We start from the raw sequence: 25,725 nt of genomic DNA on the forward strand, positions 1-25,725 counted from the left end.
TTATTTTGATTCTCTTACACCTTGGCAAACTTATGTTCCAATACTCTATCTCTACTAAAAATTTCTGTATAAACAAATAAATAAATAAATAAATAACCATATCATATGGTTATTTATTTATACATAATTTTTAGTAGAGATAAATTATACAGGCACCCTTATGATCATAAATATTCCCACCAACAATTCTTCCACACCTCTTTGCCTCACACACGGCAACACTCACCCACACCCCACATCCAGACACCCAAACTCGCTCATTCACCATTATTGTATCTTGAATTAGATCATATTGTTTTGTAGTGATTATGAAACCGAACCAATGAATTCGACGCGAATCACGTTAAATAAGGAAGGGTGACATTAATATAGATCACACTCTACAGTTGTCAGAATTGAACCTTTAAACGGTAAATAGAAAGTAAGATTCGTTTAAAACTGCAAATTTAGTAATACAAAATAGAACATGATACAACTCAATCAGCCAATAGCGCAAAGAGTTACCAATGAATATGCCCTTTTTTAATAACCTTTACAGGGTAAAAGATAAGGCCCAAACACTGATTTGTTACATTTCCATAAGTCGAATAGAAAAGCTATAATAATAAAGTGGGTGGGTGAACATGGTTTGGGTAGCAGTCTTTCAGAGAGTAGGAGATGGCCATGCAGGCAAGAACAAATGAAAGAAAGAGGCAATGGAAACGGTAGGAGGTGGAGCAGGATAGATAAATGTGTGTGTGGGATGTGGGTGCGAGAGAGAAAGAGAGGGGGTGATACAAGTTCTTAATAACATTATTTCGAAGATATACACACACTTTCAGATTTTTCTTAGACCTTTTAACACTGCATACGCCAGTTTGTTCAGTTCCAGTGTCCAGCCAATCAAAGACTAGCAAAATGTTCAGTGATTGAGTTGTAAAATTGACTTACAAGAAGTTGAAAAGGAAAAGTTTGTCCAATTTGCAAATAACTTTTGTGTTCGGCTATCCACCCCTTGGACTGAATGAAACCTCGCGCGAGCGCTCAATAGAGATTAACTATGAAGGGAGGACTATTAACGTTTAACCATTCCTGACTTATTAAGATCTTACATCGCTTGCCGAAAGCAAGCGAGCAAGCGAGATTCGTCAAGGAGTTGTGATATCAAATGAGCTTGTGTCGATCTGACTAAACTTCGACTTATTAACCCAAAGCAAAAAAAGGAGGCGTTGTGCGCAGAAGCTCACAATCACGTGTTTGGTTCTCGTTTGTTGATTTATTATTTTTTTTACTGAGCGGGTTCAAGGGTGAGCAAAATCTTCCGGAAAACTTTACTCCATCATCACCTGATAGTTAATCGAGGTGTAAGCCGTGTAATTGATGACATTAGATGCGTTAATTGCAATCCAACGACCAGCTTTATACAATTTACCCGTGGCGGAAAAGAGGAAGCTTAGGGCTTGTTTTGAGGGATCATATCGCATCTTGGTGCACGGCCTCAGCTCCTCCAGAGATGGATGGGAACAATCCCGCGTACTATCACTACCTCCCAAAGGGACAGTTCCCGGTACCTATCACCAATGGTGAAGTTAATAACTTTCCATCCAGCTATAGCCCCCAACCTCCATCTTGTCTATATGAGACCAAACCAACTATCCATAACGAGGATGCCGCAGGGTATGGTCATGCTACCGGTCTACAGGTACCCGATGGTCGGGGAGATGACGGGCTAGCTATTCAGCAACAGTACGTCCAACTTCACGGCGCCACAATGCCAATGCATTCTCCTACGAACCCTCAGGACTTATCTAGGCCGCTGGCTCTGGCCCAGCAAGCCTGTAGCCAGTCGCAACAGTGCGACGGACTCCCTATAAATTCTCTTGCGTCTCAGCAGCCGAATTATGCTCGAATGCATGGGCTTTCGATGGCGGGACACCATGGCGCTGTTAACGGTGGCCAAGGGCAGTGCCACGGGCAACTAGCGCACCAACCGCTTTACACAATGGCTTCTGAGTATCCTATGTCCTCTGCTAAGATGTCGAAGAATGCTAATGTTGGTCAGAATCTTCAATTTCCATGGATGAAAACAACAAAATCCCATGCTCATATGTGGAAAGCAAATTGGCCAGGTAAGATTTTGTATTATTTTCCTTTTGCGAACATTACATTAAGTTTTCACCCTATCATCATCATCATCATCATCGTTGTACGGAAGAAGTAGGTAGTCCTGTAGTGCTTCCGATCATTCCTTCGAAGTTTCTTAAACTGGTCTTTAAAACAACTAAACGTGTGTGGAGGGCGGATATTTATGGGAGAATTTGGTGCATGGAGGACCAGTGTTTGTCCAGTCTAGTTTTGAAAATGTTTAAAGTGGATGCCGAGATTACAGAAGAAGGAAGACACGGGCAACTAGCGCACCAACCGCTTTACACAATGGCTTCTGAGTATCCTATGTCCTCTGCTAAGATGTCGAAGAATGCTAATGTTGGTCAGAATCTTCAATTTCCATGGATGAAAACAACAAAATCCCATGCTCATATTTTTTTTTTGGCCAGGCCTTTTATAAAACCCTTTTCCCCTCTCTGGAAAAAAAAAACATTTGAAATAAGCGATTTTTCGTGACCCGTTTCTCTTAACCGGAATTGTTTGAATCCCTTTTCAAAAATTTCTTGATCTGGTTTATGTTATGCAAAATAAGGCCGACCATTTGTTACCTCTTTTAAAGTCAAACCCATTTTCACAGTCAAGATTTCCTTTTCAAATTCACCAAAACAGTTTTTGTTGCTCGATATAAATACTGCCAATTGAATACAAAATATTCCCAAACTTTTCTATATTTTCTAATGGATAATTTATAGGTTTACATTCAAGGATAAACAAAATTATCATAATCATTATTAAAATCATCTCTATATTGATTTTATGAGACTTTTCCCTTAATCGTAATTGAGCCCTTGTCGTCCCGATTTCACATGGTTCCCTACATTAAAATGTTATAATAAAATAATGAAAAAGAAATTTGATTACGTAGAAGAACTTTAATATTGCAATATATTGCAAATAAATTATATGAATACTATTTATGGGCCAATTTTCTATTTTCCATTTTATATCTGTTCAAGGTTTGCATTCAGTAAAAAAAATAATCATTTTGAATATAAGATGATCACATTTCCGCCATTCTCATTAAACAGAAATTAAGACATAAATTATAGTTTGAGAAGAAAATAATGCCTTAGTCATATCATTATTAGGTTAGTTTAATGATATATATAAATATTTGTCACTTCAACCATTACAAGGATAATTTATTGATGAAAATTATTTGTCATTGGGTGAAAATTATTAATTTCTGTCCACATGCTTTTAAACTGACTACAAACAAGAGAAAATATAATTTCTATGAGGTTGATAGATTGGTAGTTCAGTAAAATATCATCTGCAATAAAATTATAATAGGAATATATGTTCTACCTTTAAGATGAATCAACAAAATAAGGCAAGATTACTTTGTTTTCATCCTGCTAGGACAATAAGGTTTTAAAAGGGATCTCGATATGTCAAGAAATAATTGGTGGATCGAGGGTTCAGGCTCAGTAAATCAACTGTGATGCCGATGGCTTAGAAAATCTATTCGGTTTGGAATTATTTCAGGGACAGAGTGAATTTGGGGGAATATCGATTATGTTGTTATAGAGAAAAGATCGGATTGAGTTTTGTTTCAAATTGCACCTCTTGCGAATGGCCGTTTGTAGTTGATCCGTGCAGTTTTATTAATGGGCGGTCACGGTTAAGTGAATATCTTGAAACGTCATGTCATAACCATTATTTTTATCAGTTATTGGTTGTATGCATGGGAAGGGCTATGTTATCCAATACTATATTCCTATCAAAATTTAATTTTAGGAAACAAGTAAATATGAAAGAAATAAAAATCTATAGTTAGCTCAGTGATATTTGCAAGATTATGATTTTTCTTTATAAAATTTGCAACGGAAATGATTAAAGATTGCTACACATGCTGAGATAATTTACAGCCCCTGAAATTAAAAAAGGTATATAGCCTATATAAATGCTGTAAACTCCGCTTTTAGGGGCCTGTATTGGCATATGCACGGTAGCCTGACAGAAGGAAAGATAGTAATATTCGATCAGAAACGGAGGGAGAATAAATGATTAACCCAAAGTACATTCAATGGATTTATTAGTTTAGGCCCGGGAATACAAGTGGACATGAGAACTCATTATGCAGTATATAGTGCGTATATTGAGATTGTAATTAAAACTGAGATTTGCGGCTACTCAACCGGCTATAATAGCATTGCTACTGAAGAGTCCCTCTTTGCTATAATCTTCTGCAAATTGGGATTGGTTTACGTTTCGATATCAAATTAAAATGCATAGCCCTAGCCTATATGAAATGATAAAGAAGAGAAAACTAACAATGAAACAAGGCGGTGTATATTTGCGAATTGTCCTTTCTTGTTGTGATATTGCGTACGTCATAACTAAGAAATGTTAAAAAAAGAATGTATTTTTAAAACAAAAAATGTAGTTCAGAAAAGATAATGCTACCTCGCCTAGGCACAACAGATTTTAAAATCCTTTAAAACGATAAATTAATGTGAGCATGAAAACAAATTACTGGTGTGATTTTTTTCCTGATTCCTTCTACATTTAAATGTTTTCCCAAACCGCCACATTTAAGTTTGAATTTGAAGTGATCATACCATTTATAATGTGCAGTAACAAATAATATATCCAGTACTACATTTCAATGGATATGCTCTTCTTGATGAAATATATTCAAATTTATTACATTGATTTAGGGGAAAACACAAATAGACCAATATCAATATACAATCATATATGAGTTCACGATGAATTTGTCAGAATTGAAAATTATTTAATTAATTGATTCGGTTTTGTAGTGCTTTTTTTTTTTATTTACCATCAGATTTAATTTTATAAATGATTGTTAATTGATTGCGTTACTTCATATCACAAGACATTATAAAGTGTTATAATAAGTAAACTAAACTGAAATGCTACCAATGATTAGTCCGGGTAATTAGCCTATAAGCTGTATATCGTCATAAGATTTTGTAAAAGAAAGAACGATATTGACCAAAGCAAAGTTTTCTCTTAACAGAAAATTATAACAATCATACAACACCATATAAAAGGCCTAGCTGTTTTAAGCCCACTGTTTTGTGTATACCTGAATACCAGTTATCTGCCATTTACAATTATTGATTTATTTAAAACTGATGCTAGTGCATGTTAACCTTGAAAAGGTGCGTTTTCGTGCAGAAAGATTGTTCCAAAATTTTGTACACTGTGATAAATATTGGGTAAAATTTTAACCAGCACGAGGGTAATTATGTGTCCAACCAATTTGGGGCAGTATTTTACCCAATGCGGGAAGCATATTGTCCATTAAGGTAAACAAAAAGAAGAAGCAGCAATTACTTTAGAATGGGCAAAATTTTCATCACACTGGATAAATAAAAATGCCCAAAAGAAATGCCCAATGTTGGTTGAACGCATAATTACCCTCATAGAGCATTTTTGCCCAATATTTTTCAGAGTGTAGTAAAATTTGAGAACTACCAAAAACTGAGCGTTTAGGCAATATATGTCTCCTGCATAATGAACTAATACACACAGTTATACTTATCTTAGTTGTAAACACGGTGGTTGTAACAACAGACGCATATGAACAAAACATCGAAATTGACGCTGTCTCGCATCATGTCTTCGAGCTAAAAAAAAATGTATTCTATAAAAGTATTTCAAGTACCGATGTCACTGTGTTGAGTTGGGTGTCTTATTTTGGGCGACGGCTCCACCAGAACCGTCGACTGTTGCACCTGCAGCGCTCGGGCGGTTAGCGTGCTTTATTGCTGGCTCAGCACACGTCGCCACATTTGCCTATTATATGTACCTTGTGAACACCATTCGCTAGAGGCCAATCTCTGCTCAAAAGGCGCCGTTTTGATATTTTTTGTATTATCCTCTACCGTTTAACACTTTATGACAAAAATTACGATGTCAAGAAATGATACGGGGTATGAATGGATTCAGGGAGTCCTGTTCCGTTGTCACAATGCTGATAATACAATCTATACAATTGACCCGGGGAAAGACTTTTTGTCACTTTTGCATACAGCTTAATCTTTAATGTAGAAAAATAATACTAAGTAAGATCTATTTCTCTCTCTCTCTCTCTCTCTCTCTCTCGACACAGATACGTTAATAACACATTGAAAGTGTATTATCATTCACAACATATTTTTAAAAATACAAGTTTTATATTACCAAACACACGGGTGATATGTTTAACCTCTATTTTTATAATCAATTAATTGAACATTAATTGTATTGTACGCAGTTCTATATCTTAAAATATATATTGTATCGTGTTTAATGGAAATAAGAAGGGCTTTAGATTAAGTAGAATGATGGAATGATGATATCGTCGAGTTTGATATGTTTACATGTAAGCTATTGGATGACCTGGAAGTACTTAGGGACCAAACTTGTAACCTTAGACCCCTCATGCTCCTAGTGCGACTGAACATGAATGAGTACACACCACTTCAAATTGATAAATGATATCACATTTTATTCTCATTAAATTCGCCTCTCACACTGTTAAATGGGGTACATGATTACAATTAATCGCCCCTGTTCATTGTGTACACGGAAAGCTGGGATGGAAATCAACTCATTGCTGCACCAAAACAGTTAATACTACAACTGAAGTTAGTGATGAGATTTTTAGCAGGTGTCCCGTCAATATCAAAGATGTTTTTGTTATGTTTTATAAGTAGTTCTTCCCACTTTTGGTCTAGCATTAGTGGGCACCCCAGAGTTTCAGTTTTAGTCATATGGTAATTATTTTGAACCCCCCTTTTTTTTTGGGGGGGGGGGGAGGTAATTCAGCATAGGGATAGCGAGAATAGGGACACGGTATCATTTGATCTATTATGATATTATTTATGACATAGTTTCATCTTATAATAAAATATTTCATAACACAAAGTTAACAAAATTTACATCTTAAATTTCAAATTAAAGAATTTTTTCCATAACACAAAATAAACAAAATTTCCATCGTATATTTCAAATTAAAGTTTACATTTATTCATTTCCAATAGAAAAAAAAATTACTCCATTAGTACCATTATAATAAAAAATATCATTACACTTTTGGAACTAATGATGGCTTGCATATCATATTTATTGAATTATGCACAAGAGTGATCAAGGGCAGATAAATCTTGTGATTATCAAACCTCACGATATAAGATTGTTACGGAGATGAAGATATTTCATAACTGTTTTTATAGATAAATTTTGAGTCCTTCACAGGCTATTTTTAATCATAAATCACAATCAAACTGAGATCACAAATACTCATATTGACAACATAATTTGTACAAGTTACACCTTTTTCACTATTTTCTAAACACACAAATCTTTCATAACTAATGGAATAGTGATAAGTATAAGAACAACAATTTTATTACTCCTTCTGCCACTACTACTACTAATACTATTAGTAGTAGCAGTACTGCTATTACTATTGGTACTAAAGAGAGTAATAACACAAATAATAGTAATAATGATAATATTTATTGTCGTTTTTATTTTTATTGTTGTTATTATTATTATATTGAAGGTAACACAACTAGAAATGACAATGATGATATAGGACTAGTAATGACATTAATGGTCATGATGATAATAATATTAAACAAGTAACGACGTAAAAATCTATTCACCAGTTTATTTAAAAATTCTCGTGATTTTGAGTGTGATTGTTTCACAAAAACATACTGTATATAACGATGTAATATTCCATTTATCAAGTTTTATAGGTGAAGACTAATTCAATTCAAATAGATCGATTATGCACACTCGAATTTTTCATAAAATGTAACAAAAATGTTAAAGCTATGAATAATTAACGAAAGTGTGACAAGGCTAAACCTAAATAAATCACAGTGAGGATTGACTTTTAATCCGACATCATTATTTACCCGACAATAAAAGTACAATTCAATTAGCATGATTAAGATTTTTTCATTAATAATATATTATCATATATTTTGAGATATCATGAAAACGAATGTTTAGATATAAAATGTACAGTGTGAATATTGGTAACATTTCTTGTCTAAATCTTAGAGCATTAAACCTATATACTCAAATGGTAAATTTTTGATTTATAAGCATGTTTGAGTTTATTTTTAGTTCTTTTTAGCTCATAATTTATGTTTTGCTGAACATATATAGCGTATCATTTATTTTTGTCATGTGAATTAAAAAGTATATGGTCTTAGCATAATATAATTTCAAGTCTATTCCTATTCTTCTTGTAAAATAGATCAGTCACTATCACTGTACTGTATACTCTAATTTTCATATGTTATACCTTGATAAGAATAAGGTTATATCGTGTCCACTTTATTTCAGTTGTCTCTTTTCCTTTATTTTTTTTCTAATCATTTCATATCTTAACTGAACGGTATATGTTTTAATGATTCTGTATATACAGTTTATAGGATAAAAATAATGTCCAAAGGTTTCAGTTGGGTGATATTCTTTTGTTAATAGATAAAGAAAAACAATGTAGAAACTCCTCTTTCCAACTTACTCGAGCTCATCATCTGACGAATTCTATTGTTATTTTTTATATAAATTCTGATATAAATTCCTTTGACATATATCTCTTCAAACAAAGTAGATTGTTTGTAGAGTATGTACCGTACACAATTTCATAGTCTTAGGAAATTAAATTACAGATTTATTTTATAATGATCCACTTTCCTTTTATTACGTGTTAACATATAGCTCAGATCCAAGTAACTTTCCAACACTTTTGTTAAAATGTTTTCGTTTACTGCCCCTTCCTAACCACATACTATACTACGATGAGATTCAGTATATTGCCTGCATAATAATTTCAAACAGAACAGTAGAATAAAGAATAAAATATTTTTAAATTTGGGTTTGTAAACTTCGTTGCCCCATCGTTCGTCTCATACAGTATATGCCCTGAACATTGTACAACCAATGAAAATCTTATCCGTGATGTGAGTAATAGTTTAAATTTATCGTTTTAAGATTGGTTGTATCTGATCATTTTACAGGGCAAACATTTGAAGTTATTTAATTGAAGTTATATATTTTTTTTTCGTCTTCACAAAATATTATGAAGAAGATGTTTAAAAGTTGAAAGGTGTAAAAAGGAACTAATAAAACATAAATATGAGATATTTCCTTGTTGGGGGAAGATACGTATACGGGCGAATGAAATAATTTGCTCTGGTTTCCCTCCAAAATATGACTCCAATTGTTTTAGCAAAAGATGAATCGAATAATATCAAATTAAGTTTGAGAATTCTCCATAATCATAATGATTAGAGGAGATTGAAACTTGAACAGTTGGATTGAATTGCCGGAAACGACTGCCCGATAATATTTTTTTCGTCATTGTTCGCTCCGTTCTCTAATCGATTGATTTCATCACCTCGTTTACTATGAGGAATTATTCTTTTTTAAGTCCAACCGTCAACACATTTCATTTAATAATTTTTAATTGATTAAATATATTTTCTGTAAACCCCCCTTAAACTTCCAAATGATGCAAATTTCCTTATTACATATTAAGCAACTTTAGTATCATGAGTAACCGCGACACACGTCAAAAAACTCAAAATAATGCTTTGCCCGAAAATGTCAGGAATATGATGAAAAAATTGATTAATCTTAAACTCGTGATACTTTTTTGTTTTCACTTCGTTTTATTTCCTTTTCCTTTTCTATTCATATTTTCGTTTTCATACTCTTCGTCCTCTTTGTTTTATCATCCGTCTTCTATTTATCATAACTTTTTCATTTGTATTCGTATTCTTAAATGATGCAAAGAGGCTAAAGAGAATCTAATAAAATAAGGAATGGGCATGGGCAACAATGGAACCAGTTCATATTTCATTTTTTAACTTTCCGATACTCGTAAGGATGCAAAATCAAGCTCAACATTAGGCCTAAATATCACAGTCGTCTCTCTGTGAGATAAATTATAGTCATATCAAGTTCGCAAAATATTGAAATGTAAAACTATTTTAGTAATACAAATCGTCAGTGTTCCGGCGTCAAAACTGTTTAACACTCGGCATAATAGCTCAGAATGTGTAGTAAATTACCCAATTATTCCCATACATTTAAAATTTTGAAATTTGGAGAAGACTATAGCCTTGTTATACATCTCGGTAAATATGTTAAGCTGTAATTATGTGGTTTGTTATTAGTGCTTCTCGTCAAATCACTGCGGACACTTCTAGCAATTATGGCATTATCTTTGACAACATCGCTACTCATCATGGGCAGTTTCATGGTAGAGTGGTGTGTAGTAGAAGGAAACTTTCATTCTATGCTCAGAATTTGTTCTTAAATCTCCTTCGTGATGCTTGGTTGGTTGTCATGATTAGAGAATTATCTTGAGGTGAGAAGGCACAAAATGAAAATGAAAATATCCCCTAATTCTCACGTAGGTACTAGAGCCAAATTCTTTCCTTGATACATAATTTCACCCCAAGTTGTGCGGAGACTGCGTGTCTTCAACTCATAGCAAACCTGGGGCATAGGCCTTGATTTAATAACGGGTGTGCGAAAAACACCAGTAGCTAAATAACTATATGTTTTAACGAATTATTTCAAATATAAACAATGTTCTTAAATTTATGAAAGTATTTTATAATATTACTTGTATTTATCTTCCATTTTAGCCAATTCCTGACTTGTTTAATATCGAACCTTGGCGATGCATGCAAGGAATCATGATTAATCATTGCAAAAATTTTGTTTTTCATTATCCCCCCCCCCATTGGTGTATGACTTAAAGTCATAATGCCTTTCGGAAATCTGAGAAATAAATGACGGTTTAGAAATTTCCTTTAACTTGCTAATATATACTTTCATTTAAGTCATGGGAATGGTAATTTGGTCGATGATACTGGAACTAGTTTTAGAAATATAGTTTTAATGTTTCGTACTTTTAAAAGTTCTTTGCGTTTCAGATATTTAAAGTATATACATATCATATAAAGTGTATATAAAAAGTATGAGAAGTATATATATGTATATATTATTCGATAAATGATGCCATTTATTTTAAGAGGGTAAATTGAAGAGATTCAATTCTGTTTCATAATATTTTGTAGAACTGCGGATTCACTTTTGTTTCAACGTACACTGTTAAAAAAAACTCTGATTTTACAGAAAATTTTTTTTTTTGCAGAAAGCAATAATGCAGAATCATTCTGTAAATTCATAAAACAGGAATTTTTCTGCAATTCAACAGAACAGATCTGTTTGAAAAGGGGAAAAGGGTGTTTTATTAAAGGGAATTTGTAAGATTCCATACACCAAATACCAATTTCCTGTAAGATTACGCAATCTGGTAAGATTACAGGTGTTCTCGAAACTCTGCTGCAGGAACTTCTTTTATTTTAAGGATAAATTTTCTAACAGTGTAAATCAAGAACTTTTCGCGCAATTTGTTTAATTTCAATTTTTTTTTAAAGAATGGCAATAATCCAAAATAAGTATGACAATAAAACCCTCACCCTTAGACACCACATTCACTAGTTTACTTCATAATTCACGATTACTTATATTTCAGAAAGAATAATCAACGAACAAATTACGGGACGGTGAGAGCATAGAAATATGTATAAGCATTTTAAATTTGTATTTAAATTTTGAAGGCGATTGTTGGTAAAAATACTTTTCTTCTCTGAGACTGCTGCGGTCATTGACATTCTTTTGGATGTCCTATGCATTTTTAAATCATGGCCCTGAAAATGATGAGCTTAAATGTTTAATCCAAAATAAAATACCTGGCGTCAGTTTCTACCTGACTCTACTTTACTATATTATATACATGATATAGGCGTATGTGAGATTAGCATAAGACCTTCCTTTGGTTTTGGAGGTTAATTATGGTTAGAAATGAGATCAGTCAGTGATGTGGGATAAGATCGGCTTTTTGATGGAATTCGCAAACTTTCAAGACTAGCACTAGAGAGTGGGCGGTAAGGAAATGTCGAAACAGGTTCTGGCGGAGTCCGGTAGCTCGCGGCCTCGGTTAAGTATGTGTTTTGTGGATGTGGATTGGGTCATCAGCTTCGTTTCGTTTTAGTTCTTGACCGTATATCCATCTTCGATCTACGGCGTCCTTCCACCACTTAAACTGTATAGGGGATGAAGCTCACAGAGAACAAAATGTTTTAGCTTTGACCCCCCCCCCCAAAAAAAAAAAAGGAAATGTGTCTGATTTTGTTGTTGATGTCAATGAGGTAGATTTTTTTTAATTGATATTCATTCATGTGGGTATATCGGTAGTTTTTGGTTAAACTGTATCGATGCTTGCTCCCCATTTTTAAAATATGATTTTCTTCAGTTACAAACTTTGACAAGACGTTACTTGCGAAAATAAATGCTAGCGATTTGCAAATAGATTCCATAAAATATTTTAACAAGGATTTAATTTTATCGATTAATATAGTTACAAAGCTGAATAAACGTTTAGTGTTCCTTACTACGTTTAACTTAACAACAAAATTAGGGCCAAGCATTTACTTATGAACATGTAGTCCATGTTTAATCTTATATTCTTGTATTCTAATAATGGGAAAAAAATCATGCGACTTCAAATTCATTTGGGATCACATTTGTTAAAGTATTGATGACAAACGATACTTAAAAAAATAAAGAGAGTTGAACTTAAAAACTGTGAAAGTTGAAGAAAATAAATTCAGTCTTAATGATTTGTCTTTTATAAACCATGATATCTTTGTTCAATAAAAATAACAATATTCCCAGACGCGATGAGTATTTAACGGTTAAAAACATCATGTGATACCTTGGAAGAAGTTACTGTTTTGATTTTTCTGTATAGAGTCCAATGTAAAGAAGGGGGGGGGGGATAAAAGTGAAGAGAGGAAGGTAGAGAGAGAGAAAAAAAAAACAGCGGCATGTAGTAATGGAAGAGAAAGGGGGAGGGGCATCTTTTAAAAATGGGTATGTAGACTGTGTTGATTGTGTTCAAAGAAGAAAGCTTTAGAGACGCGACATTTTCAAGGACATAAGAAATAAATTGCTCTCTTCTTAAGACAGACGTGGATGGTGGGAAAAAGATAAAGCATTTGACATCTAAGGGAGAAAAAATACGAAAAGTGTGACGTTCTGCGATGTGCTTCACACATTGAACAAGATTCTGTGAATTCGCTCTCGTAACCGTTTGCATTTCATTAACCGGTAATTAGTAGAGTTATTTCTGGAGGTTTGTTTGAACATGTTTTCAGACTCTAGAATCGGGAAAATTATAGGAAATGGATTTTCACTTTTTTCAACTGAGGGTAATGACTTTAAGTTTCTGTAAATGGGATTTTTCCATGAAAGTCCTTTAAAACATAAATACTTTGACTGCATTTCTATTTCAAACTTCTTGACGGGATTTGTTAACTTTAATCGCTCTGTAGGCCTAAATCCCTTTTTCAAAATGTCAAATGAAATTAAATAATGAAACATAATAAAAGGATTTCAAATCAAATTATTTTGGCAGCAGTTGCAAAGTCATACATATCTCAGTAAGGAAGACAATAATAACAGGAAGAAAGAATTATATATCTTCTGAAAGTTACTGTGATGAAAATAAAAAGCTTCAATTTTAAATCCAACATGTATTAACCAATGAAATCAACCAACTGATCTGAAAGGACTTTTTAAAACCAGCTATATAATTTTAAAGGGGAATGTTATCACATTTATGATTTTTTTTCCATTGGGGAGTGGTGGTTTTATGCAAAAGCATCGCTTTCTAGATACAACAGACTGCTGCCAATAATCAGTTTCTTTCCCACGTATAGACCTTTGTCAATGTATTGTAGCCTCTTTCTTGTATGATAGATAAAACAACCGGAATTAATTTACATTAATTATCACGGCGAAGGCGGTTAATCGTCTCAAGAATTAATAAGTCCTTATTGTTTCTCTTTCTCCTCTTTATGCAAAATCTTCTCGTTATCGACCCTCTTCAAACCAATTGGTGTCATTTTGATTTAACTCATTGCACCGAAGGCCTAAATTTGTTTCTTTCAATTATAGAATTGGCAGCGGGATTTGTTTTAAGGGTTTTTATTAATTGCTTGCGGGTTGAATGCTCGGAGAGTTCGTTCAATTGAAATTTGGAAAGATACAGGGGTACTTGAAATACATGTTGCTTGTAATTACTGAAGCATCGAATGTAATCTTGTTAAGATGTTTAAACCGTAACTGATGCCTCTTATCTGCGTTTAATTATACCCCTCCCACAATCAAATTATTTGGATTCATTGATGAATCTACATGTATATTCACGTGTTGACAATATCTACTAATATATAAATTATATTATTAGATTTGCATCAAAGTGAAATATAAACTGTATGAAATGTTTTTTTAATTATTATACGTTTATTTTTATTACATGAAACATTTTATTACGGATATAATAGTGCAATTCCAAAAACATTTGTTTGAATAAGAAATCAAATAAGATTGTGTATGAAGTATCTCCAACTGTCTTTGCCTTTGCTTAATAAAGAAAAGTAAAAACCAAATTATTTAAATTAAAAAGGGAAAAATATACAACTTGGAGTTTACTTCGTGTAGATTTAATAACATTTTTTCTGTTATTCATATCCCTGTTTTGATCATACACTCTTAAAAATGTAAGGCAACATACTGTCCACACAACAATTGGTTAAACTTTATACAATTCTGGTTAGTTTTAAACCAATTATGTGTGCTTTGGGTGAAAACTACACAGTATTGGTTGAAAACTACCCAGAGTTGGATAAATCTTTTAACCAATTGTTGTGTGGATAGTATGTTGCCAAACATTTTAAGAGTGTACACTGTGGCATCCTTATTTTCTGTTTAATAATCATTGTAATTAATTCATCTACATCGATTAAAATGCGAGACTGTCTGATTGCAAGACACTGATTCTTATTTTCTTTCAGTACATGATGTATTACCTATTTAGTCTATATATTTTATCTATATGTTTCGTTATTAAACAAAACTTTCTTTAGATTTTAACTTTATCGTGTCACAGTTAGTGTCTATATTCTATTAACTGTGAAACGGAAATGTAAGCCATTTTTTAAAACTAAAATACGTCTCGAAAGCAGATAACTTTGTAGATAATAACTATATTTAGCCAATCAACATATTTCCGCATGATCCCGTCGTAAAATAAAAAGAGTATTGTGTGTGTTTCCCCCTCGCAAGAAACTAAATTTCTGATCAACTTTCCTTCAGAGTTACATAATGGCGTTGATCAGTATTTTTTTCGTCAACATTGCTATGTTTCGTAGCAACTTTAGAAAAGGCGCCGGAAGCAACGATAAGAATATAGTATCATCGCTCTTCATCTGAGCATGCCGACTTTATCATAATCCTTAAAGTATATTTGGAACATGTCTATCCACGGCCAAACCAATGACATACAGATACAAAATATTGACTTGTGGTTGAAGATTCTGTTCCCTGCATTTCCATTTAAAAGTTAGATATTGGACATTTTTTCGTTCTATTTGTAGTATTGGTCTTCTAATCACAAAGCAGTTCATTTTAATAATGTCTTGATCACAATCTATAATAGGAAGTAATCCTGTAAGAAAAAAGTATAATTTTGAAGATTTCATATATTACTTTAACACCCATTGGTATGTTTGGCGTTATGTTAAAACTCTTGTGTATTTTAACACCGAATGATATGGTGCTCTCTGAACACTGACTATACCTTTTTTTAACGCCACATCTTGTACAGCGTATTGATTATGGTTTGAAAGTTTTCTGTCCTAATGCAGATATAGCATTGGCGGTCTTATGCAAAAACAAGACTGGCAATGCACTAGGAAAATAAAGTTAAAGCCATCTTTTGCCATTAGGTTTATCTCATATTGAGACAAAGCATTCGACAGATATTTAGTGAGATATTAAAAAAGACAAAGTACGCATGACACTTTTTATGTTTTTTATAGTTTAATTCTAGTAACATGCCGTAAACTTTGCTATCATTTAACTGTATTTTACCGGTAATTCTAAGAAGGAATCTGAAAGTGGGTTAAGCATCCTAATTGTTTTACGAGTTCTTGAACTTGACTAGTTTTGTAAGTACGGGATGTACGTGCCAAACAAGGTGCATTCTAACGCGCCATTGCAGCTTTATAGCACTGAAAGGGTAAGAAACCATATCTCATGATGACATTGTGCTGTCATTGTAATTTTATTGTCACATTTAAACATATCAATATGGAATTAATATCTAGTTGATGACTTCATGTAATTAACATGGTTGTAAAACATAAAATCTTGAATTAACATAAAACCCTCCCAGCTCTTTTTTTGTAACTATCTTGATCAATTTTTACAACAAATGATTCTAATAATATGCAATATTTGTAATACTAAAGTGGAGCCATTTTAACAGTTAACTTTTTTATTAATGATCAGAAATTTGAGGAAATGGGGAGACACATTTGTATGTAATATGATGTTCGGTAAACGCCCAATTATTTAGGATATTCCCAGGTGATTTTTTTTTATTCTTACTGTCTTTGTAATAATGACGCATCATCAATTTAACTTAATTTCTCTTTTGTTTTTGCCGGAAAGGGCAAGTTTACTTTTGCAGTCTGTCATTATTTCTGGATTTTTCTCTTCCCAATCTTCATTATCATTACGACTATCGTACTTTCTTCTAAGTATTTATCCCTCTTGGGAAAGTATTCACATTTCGTTGTAGGTGTATAATTGTGGCTTAAAATGTTTAAATTTGGTAAATCGAATTGTATCTCCTTAAAGGGTTCCGCTCCTCTTCGCTCCGTTAAGTAACAATGCTCTATCTAAATTCTCTTAAATACTTGAATACAAACAGTCCCCCGAGTCATGCTTTCTGTAATTAGGATGTTAAAGACTGTAATAATACATTGGCGGTTTGAAGATTTTCTTTTCTTTCTTCCACAAAAGACGCGGTCCGTACGGTGGGCTGGCTTCATCACCGCGACGAGATCCCGGGCGGATTCTCGGACCATTTCGCATATAGGCCTATACATCTTGGCGGCGGTGGCCCCTTTATGCACAAAATAATTCGTTCTTTTTAATAATAGGATTACGAAATAAAGCCTTTTGTACTGTAATGAGACAAGTCTTGGATTGCATACTGCGGCTATTAGTGACTATTAAGAAAAAAAAACACCCTTTTGGATTGAAGCTAGACATGGAGCATGAATTAAGAAATCAAAGCTCGCCACTTTACATAATCAAGCATGCATATATGTGAACCTCAAGGAATAATTTATTAATGTATATATTAATTATGATTGTCAATGATTGGATGTTTTAGATCCTGAGGCGATCGAGCCTTTGCTCATACCGGACCAGCCATGTGGAATTCACTACCACAGGTACTAGGTTTGACGACAGACATTTTTCTTCTATCATGTATATTGTAATGTGTTTTTTTTTGTACTGAACTTAATTTTTTTGTTTTTGCTGTTTTCTAAGCACCTTTAACATTTAATCAAAATGGACAAGACGCTATATAAACCATATGTATCATTGCTATCATCATTTTATTTAGCCAGAAGAAAATAATGACATGGCGTCATCAAAAGGAAAGCAAATTTAAATAATTTCATAAGTGATCTTCTGTATGCATGTATTGCAAACCCTACATGCCCTAAGAGGATTTTTATTTAAATGCCTTCATGTACATGTAGTTAATTACACTCGCGTGGTTTTTTCGAATTAAACCCTTGATTGCATCCGCTTTAAGATGTCGAATTAAACAGTCTATATACATATATGTACATTTCCAACAATTTAAATAAATGATCAACAATTCGACAGTAAGATTTTAGAGAAACATTCGATGATGACTAAACTACTTTGCATATTAAAAATTTGTTATATCACCAGTTACCCTGAGTTTCATTAGGAGTATAACATGTATAAATACTGGGTGATAAGAGATATGTACCTTTTCCAAATCATTATAATATCTAAAACAATCAAATGATCTATCAATTTATTTTTCATCCATTTTCAACGACCACAGCATAAACTAATGAACATTATTTTTCAGGTTAGTAAATACATACTTGTAGAATATAATCTAATTTTTTTTAAATTCATTTAAGGGCCGAATATCTATTTTGCTGATGTGAAATGGAATTGAATAGAAGTGTTTTTTTTTCTTTGGAAAGAAACTTAATTTTGCTAGAGCAAAATGGTAAACTACAATTTTTTTAAAATCATTTTTTGATTTCTAAACTCACCAATTCATCCACCAAATATTTACATACTTATGTATTTTGTGGATGAAAGTCATAATTGAAGTATAATATTTAATAGGTGTTGGTAAAAATTGGTAATTTACCAGCAATTATGCTGACATGGGATCAAATTTAGTGCAAGGCTCTTTTAATACAATGAAACATTTTCTGTTATAATGTATGACGGGCAAACCAAGAGCTACATTTATGTAGTATGTTCCAGATATTCGTACACTCTTAAAATGTTGGGCATCATATTTTTCAAACAACAATTGGTACAAAAAAAAATCAAACTCTGGGTAATTTTCAACCAATACTGTGTAGTTTTCACCCAAAGCACAAAATAATGGTTAAAAACTACCCAGAATTGGATAAAGTTTTAACTAATTGTTGTGTGGACAGTATGTTGCCCAACATTTTTAAGAGTGTATAGCAATAGCTCTTGCAACATTGGCTCAAGCACCTATATGACCCATGTGTTTATGGCATAAACTAGAACGTATATTTTACCAAATGCAGGGTTCATAATTTGGTAATAAGCTGGTCTGCTCATACATTTTGAGACATCGATAGAATAAATGAAATAATGGATACGACCCAAATATTATTTTATTAATTTTAATCATTTGTGATCAATAAAGGCTTTAATAGCATCCAGTGTAGGATACTTTGAACTTAAGTTCATGTGAAACTGCGTATGATTTGTACTCTTGAATGTATTTTGCTATTTTCTGATCCATCTAGTGTAACTATAATTGGACTGTTCAAATTTGCGTAAGTTATAGAGATTAAAAGTAAAACTTCAAGAATACTTAAAGGGATGGTCCAGGCTGAATATATATTTTTTTTAATAAAGTAAAATTCTCAGAGCAAAATGCTGAAAATTTCATCAAAATAAGATAACAAATAACGAAGTTATTGAATTTTAAAGTTTATTATCAATATTTTGTGAAAACAGTTATATGCACACCGTCATCAATATTCATTAGGTGGGCTAAGGATGACACATCCCCACTTTCCGTTTTCTTTTGTTATTACATGAAATCATAAATGTTTCATTTTTTCATACATGTGAAAATGATGTGTCTCCATTATGATGAAAAAGTTGCGGCAATAGATAATGCACTTAATCAGTTGTCAATCCAATTTTTTTAGTTCTTGGTAGAATTTTTTTTTAAATAAACCTAATTTCATAAAACAAAATACAAAAGAACAAGTGGGGATATGACATCATCAGCCTACCTAATGAATATTCATAAAGGTATGCGTAGAACTGTTTCACCGGAATAATGGAAATCTTTAAAATTCAATAACTTTGTTATTTATTATCCGATTTTGATCAAATTTCCATCATTTTACTCTGTGAATTTTACTTTATTTATTGAGATAGAAATATTTCCAGCCTGGACCATTCATTTAAACATGCTTTTTATCCTCTCTCGTTTTGATTTTTTTCGCTTGAACAAAACTGAATACACGATGTGAATTATAACGTCCTCATATACCTACATTTTTTTTCTCCTTCATATCATGCGAACTAAACTTACAATAATGATATCGCTGTCTAGAACATATGTAATTTGGTTTACATTTTATGTATAGTAGTGGTTTGTTTTTAAAGGTATAGTCTAAATGTTTTATTTTTCATTTAGAAGTAAATACTGGGAATTTATTTTTATTCCGTTTCAGATTAAAATTAAAATATACATGCCAATGTAAGTAGACGAATAAATGAATAAATGAATAGTACTATAAACTATTAGCAAATTAAAAAAATACAGCTAATTAGATGAAAGTGTGACTGCATGTCCCACTTATTAATGTATGTTTTCGTTTTAGTGCATAAGTTTTCTAACATACATGCTGATACATTGAGGACTAAATACTGCTCCAAACAGATGATTCTTATTCATTTCAGGACTGAAATTAATCATTATTTAAATGTTTCAGAAAATTGATTCCAAAACTTAGATTAACCCAGGTAGTTTACCTTTAAAGGGGAATCCAGCTTTGGCCATTAAATGTTGTGTTGGGAAGGAGAAAAATAAATTAAACGGAATGGTGAAAGTTTGAAAGAAATCGGACAAGCAATAAGACAATTATAGCTGCTTTGAAATTGAGATCACTAATACTATGTAGATTTCAAATTGGCAACAGGGTAAGTAAATTATGACAAGGGGCAAGGACAACTTCCTCATAGGCCATGTACTTTATTATCTGGGATTTGTGGTTTTCTCCTAAGTACCCATTCCCCTGGGGCAGTAATCTAAATATAACCCTGGTAGTATATTGTTTTATGTCCTCATGAAAGAAAAATATAATTTGAAATAAAACTTTTGGGAAAAATGAAATTTTAGCCATAATATGTATTGGAGTACATGGAAGAATAGTCCTTGCCTTACATCACTATGACATCCCATATGCGGCCAATTTGAAGTCTCCATGGGTATAGTGATTACCAATATTTACAACTTTTAAAAATTCATAACTTTCTTGTTGTTTTTTCCAATATTGTTCAAACTTTCACCTATCAACTTGTCTGATTTTTCTATTCCTTAAGTTTTTATTTGGGTTGGATTCCCCTTTAACTTTAGTAGAAGTCCTAAAATAGGACTATCTAGTGCATCACCGTAACATCAAAGTAAGACCGCCATCGGATTAAGATGTCCCCTAATGCCATAATCAAACAGAAAATGTGTATAGAAGTGTTATACGCAGTGACTTTAACATGGATTCTCGACTCCAAGATGACTGATCATTGTATTGTATGCTGTATCTTGTATAGGCAGACAAGAACACAGAACTAGTCATGTCGTATTAAGTCCTTCCACGCCACATTGGATTCAGCCATTATGGATCCTTGAGAGATCAGCCAGACTTGTAGAATTTGAGTTAAACCTTTATAAGGAGAAGTCGGACACTCCTCTTGGGAAAAGGGGTTAGAGTTGTAACACTTAAACGCTAGGGACAGTTAACCTTTGTATGTAATTGTTCTATTTAGAGAGCATCGTTTAAAAGAAACCTTTCCAAGTTAAATGCACTTATAGTCTGCCTTCGTAACGTGTATTCAACTAATAGGTGATCATTAGAAAAGCCTGGTTGTACAAAGAAGATAGATATAAATGAGATCAATGGAATAATGGAGCGGTCTTTCGGCTTTTTTTTTGTAGAGTCAAGAAGGTAAAAATGTTGATGTCAATAGTTTTTGTTCATGAAGCAATTGCGCGCCGTGGCGACGCCATTTGCAAGCCATAAGTAGACCGGACTCGTCCCATTTAAACGGGACTAATGGCAGTGGCCAGGCCAATGCTGAAGGTACTACAACCTCAACCTTATGGACCTCTTGGCTACTGGCATTTCTTTCAATCAGTGTTGTGATAAGATTAAACCTCTCCACAACAGATAGACAGACATGATACCCCTATCATCACCCTACCGTTACAATTTTTTTGTTGAGAGCTTAGTAAAATACACAATGATTGCAACAGTAACTATAATTCGGCGGCCTTCTTTATGTTGTGTATTATAACGGACTCGTTCTCCCCTTCAATTCAGCAATTTCCAATTAATTGGGTTCTTGCTCGGTCCTTCCACCCGATTCAAACCAGTCATTATTGCCCATTCGTGTTCCATAAAGAAAGGACTGGCTAGCCATGATACTAATTCTTACACAAATAACATAAAGGCCTTGTTAGAATAGGATGAGGGTCGTTAGTCTGATGATATGGTTCTCGCCATTTAGACATTATTTGAAGATCAGATAGTGTTTGGTTCACTGACCGTTATAAGATACTCTAGAGAGATATCATCATAAACAGACCATATACTGCAAATATCAGTTGCGCAATCATAAGACTAGTCAATGTATATAACACTCTGAGAATGTAAAGTTCTAAATATGAAACTAGAAGTTTATTATGATAATCTTGTCGCCTTATTATCATGTAGTGCTCAAAGTATAATATGAGTTTTTTATTCAAATCTGAAATTTATAATGATAATGTTAATAAAAACAGCATTAATAATAACACATGATGTAAGCCCTAATCAATATTGAAATGTGTACTTGCAAATGTCTGCTTTGATATATGACAGGGACTGATTTTGGTTCTATAAAAGAGCTTTCTATTTCATTGACAAAAACTAGCTTTTAAACTGGATCTATAATAGTAAAAGCCAGTACTCAGACTATCTGCATGCTTTAAAATGAATCCAACCAAAATGGCGAGTTGTTTGAAAAGAAAAACGTCAATATGAAAAGTAGATATGTGAAAGTTGGAAAACAAAACTCTAACAACGATGAGAAAATAATGAATTCCATATGTCGTAACGTCATTCAATCACCGCACCTATAGGCCTATATAGGAATTTCAAATTTTTAATTGGCCTCCTAGGTAATGTTGTAGTAACAGCTCCTCAATTTATCCCAACACAAGGCAAATGGGAAAATTTTCCATACCACTCGTCATAATCTACTCACCAAATTGCCCATAGGAAATTTACATACTCTTACTCTTAGTGATGTGGATTAAAGTATTTTCAAACAGCAATAGCTTTCTTTTTCTTTCTTATTCGATTTCTTTTCAGTTCAAACACCTTTTCCATACTATTATGAGTGATTTAATTTGTGACAGTGCATATCATGCAGTTAGTGAACCGTCACGAAATAATTGAATAATCATTTTCACCCTTGAGTCCACCATAATGTGGCAATTTAGCTCCTTGTATCCTTTTTTTACTCCTCCATAAATTTAGTTACTCCCCGTGTTTATAAGTATCAGTTTGGAATTTCTATAACTTAGAGGGGTACTCCATGCTGAAAATAATATGATTTGAACAGATAAATAAAAATCAGACCTACAAAACACTGAATAACAAAGTTATAACATTTTAAAGATTTGCATTATTTCAGTGAAACATTGCTATGCATGTCTTCATGAATATTCAAAGCAAATTGATGATGCCATATCCCCACCTATTCATTTATATTTGATTATGTAAAATTATGTTTATTCAAAATTTGTCCGACGTAAATTAAAAAAATGGATAGACAACTGATTTGATGCATTAGATATTCATAGCTGCAACTTTTTTTTTTCATTATAAGGGTGACATTATCATACACACATGTATGAAATATGAAATAGCTATGATTTCATGTAATAACATAAGAAAATAGAAAGTGGGGATATGACATCATAAGCCCATCTATTGAATATTCTTGACAACGTGCATAACTGTTTTCCTGACTAAATATTGTTAAAACTTAACTTAAAAATACAATAATTTCGTTATTCGTTATCTGATTTTGATGATTTTTAAGCACTTTACTGGGTACTTATAGTTATTAGCACTTTACTGGTATTTATATATAATCGTTTTCAGCACGGAGTATCCCTTTAAACTTGAACCGTAAAACTCTTCATGCTTTCTAAATCAACCATTGTACTGTTTCTTTTGCTGTAGGTGCTTCCTTTGCTGATTTCGATGAAAACAAACGAACAAGGACAGCCTACACCCGTGGACAACTTCTAGAACTGGAGAAAGAATTCCACTTCAATAAATATATTTCCCGTCCCCGACGAATCGAACTCGCCGCCATGTTGAATTTAACGGAACGTCACATCAAGATTTGGTTCCAGAACAGGAGAATGAAGTGGAAGAAAGAGGAAGCAAAGAGGAAACCATTGAAACAGGATGCTGATGGGAGTGAAGTTGGTAGTCAGAGTGACATCATGGCAAATGATGAGAAGATTTTACCTGATTCACGGACTGATCACGAGAATATGAAAACGTTGGTAGGTGAACGCGGTATGGAACGCGCTGCGCAGGTACAAACGCAACGCCATCTGACGAACCACAATTCAACGTTAGAAAGACAGGACAGTTCACCGTCACAGCGAGGATGCGCGTCACCAAGTAGTGAAGACAGTTTAGAATTAACGAAGAACATAAACTCACTGTCATCGAATCTAAGACCAACACAGGTGAAGACGCAAATTATTGATGCTCAGGCCTTTTGATCAAGTCTGTGACTGATTTTTATTTATAGCAATTTCAGGTACTATATAATATTGCAGCATGAACTGTAGGCACCTTAATGAATCCCTCATCATGATGTCTGAAATCTCAAGGGTGATTAGAGATAAAAGTACCACATTCCTATCCGATGCATTGTAATCATTAAATATCATTCGCGCACCACATTTTGACAATTTTAAATGGAAAGCTTATCAAAATATTTGACAGGAAATCATTTTAAAGTCATGTCTAGCACTGTTTCGAATTATTAAATGTTCAGTCATATTTATGCCAAGTATATAGTATCACGTAAAATGACAGATGTAATACTAGAACCAACAGTGCAAGACCAGCATTCTTTGGACTGTCTAAATATTGCAATATCAGTATTATTAGAGATGTAATTTATCGACTGATAATCACATGAAGTTCTGGAGAAGATAGCGTATGAAAACAATCTTTTTTTTTTTTTAATAGATTTGGGTAAACTCACATTTTCGCATTTTTAACACAGCAGCGCGTACTACAGCAGGTGAATACAAGTAATGGTATTTAAAATTTTAAAGCCAGATAAGATTTATCGTGTGGATTCTTTTGCTTGCCAGAGTTTTATAACTGACACAACAAAAGCATCGCTGTTAGGAAATTGCAACTATTTGTGCTCATACGGAATAATCCATTAAACAAAATTTACTTTCAGTTATTGGATGTTGATAAAAACTAATGAGAACATGACAATGTTTTTTTTTTCATAGGAACGTCTATAGCAGTTCAGAATGAAATCATAGATAATGATATAGTAATTGATTTTTGACAAATATACCAAATAATATGATACTGTCTTGCTCTCCAATGGATTAGCATATTACCATGACTACTAAAATACCTCTCATCAATCTCTAAAATAAGCTATTTTAAACCAATTTTCTTCCTTTGAATTAATAACTTTGACTACATGGGCTTAGTGAAAACTTTTAGTTGCTATATGCACAAACTTTGTTTATGTGATCGATGGAAATGACGTAAGATAAAAAAAACTTACCAAAACCCTAGCTACCTCAAAATGTCGTTCTTCTGTTTGAATGAGTTTATATATTCACGAGCGATAATGTAAATATTGTGTACAGTTATAGACCCCTTTTCAAGTCTATCAAGATTACATGTATACATAATACTCTCATTTTTAATTTTTTTTTTCAGTGTCATTTCATTACAATAATAGCAATAGAAGTAATGATAGATGTAGTCATAATGTAATTATTGATAATAACAAACAAAATAATGAAAATGATGATGATAATAGTAATCAAAATGCTTATGATAA

General features: G+C 32.9%; 1 protein-coding gene across 1 annotated transcript; it reads left to right on the top strand.

Moving 5' to 3' along the window:
• Window positions 1–1,109: 1,109 nt before the first annotated feature.
• LOC129260642 (homeobox protein Hox-B7-A-like) lies at window positions 1,110–24,403 on the top strand. Its single transcript, XM_064114594.1, has 2 exons — window positions 1,110–2,108; window positions 23,847–24,403. Exons 1-2 carry the CDS (start codon window positions 1,493–1,495, stop codon window positions 24,401–24,403), a joined length of 1,173 nt encoding a protein of 390 aa, XP_063970664.1. The 5' UTR covers window positions 1,110–1,492.
• The last annotated feature ends 1,322 nt before the right edge of the window (window positions 24,404–25,725 follow it).

Source organism: Lytechinus pictus, unplaced genomic scaffold (genome assembly GCF_037042905.1).
Source record: "Lytechinus pictus isolate F3 Inbred unplaced genomic scaffold, Lp3.0 scaffold_19, whole genome shotgun sequence".
In the NCBI taxonomy this organism is placed as follows: Eukaryota; Metazoa; Echinodermata; class Echinoidea; order Temnopleuroida; family Toxopneustidae; genus Lytechinus; species Lytechinus pictus.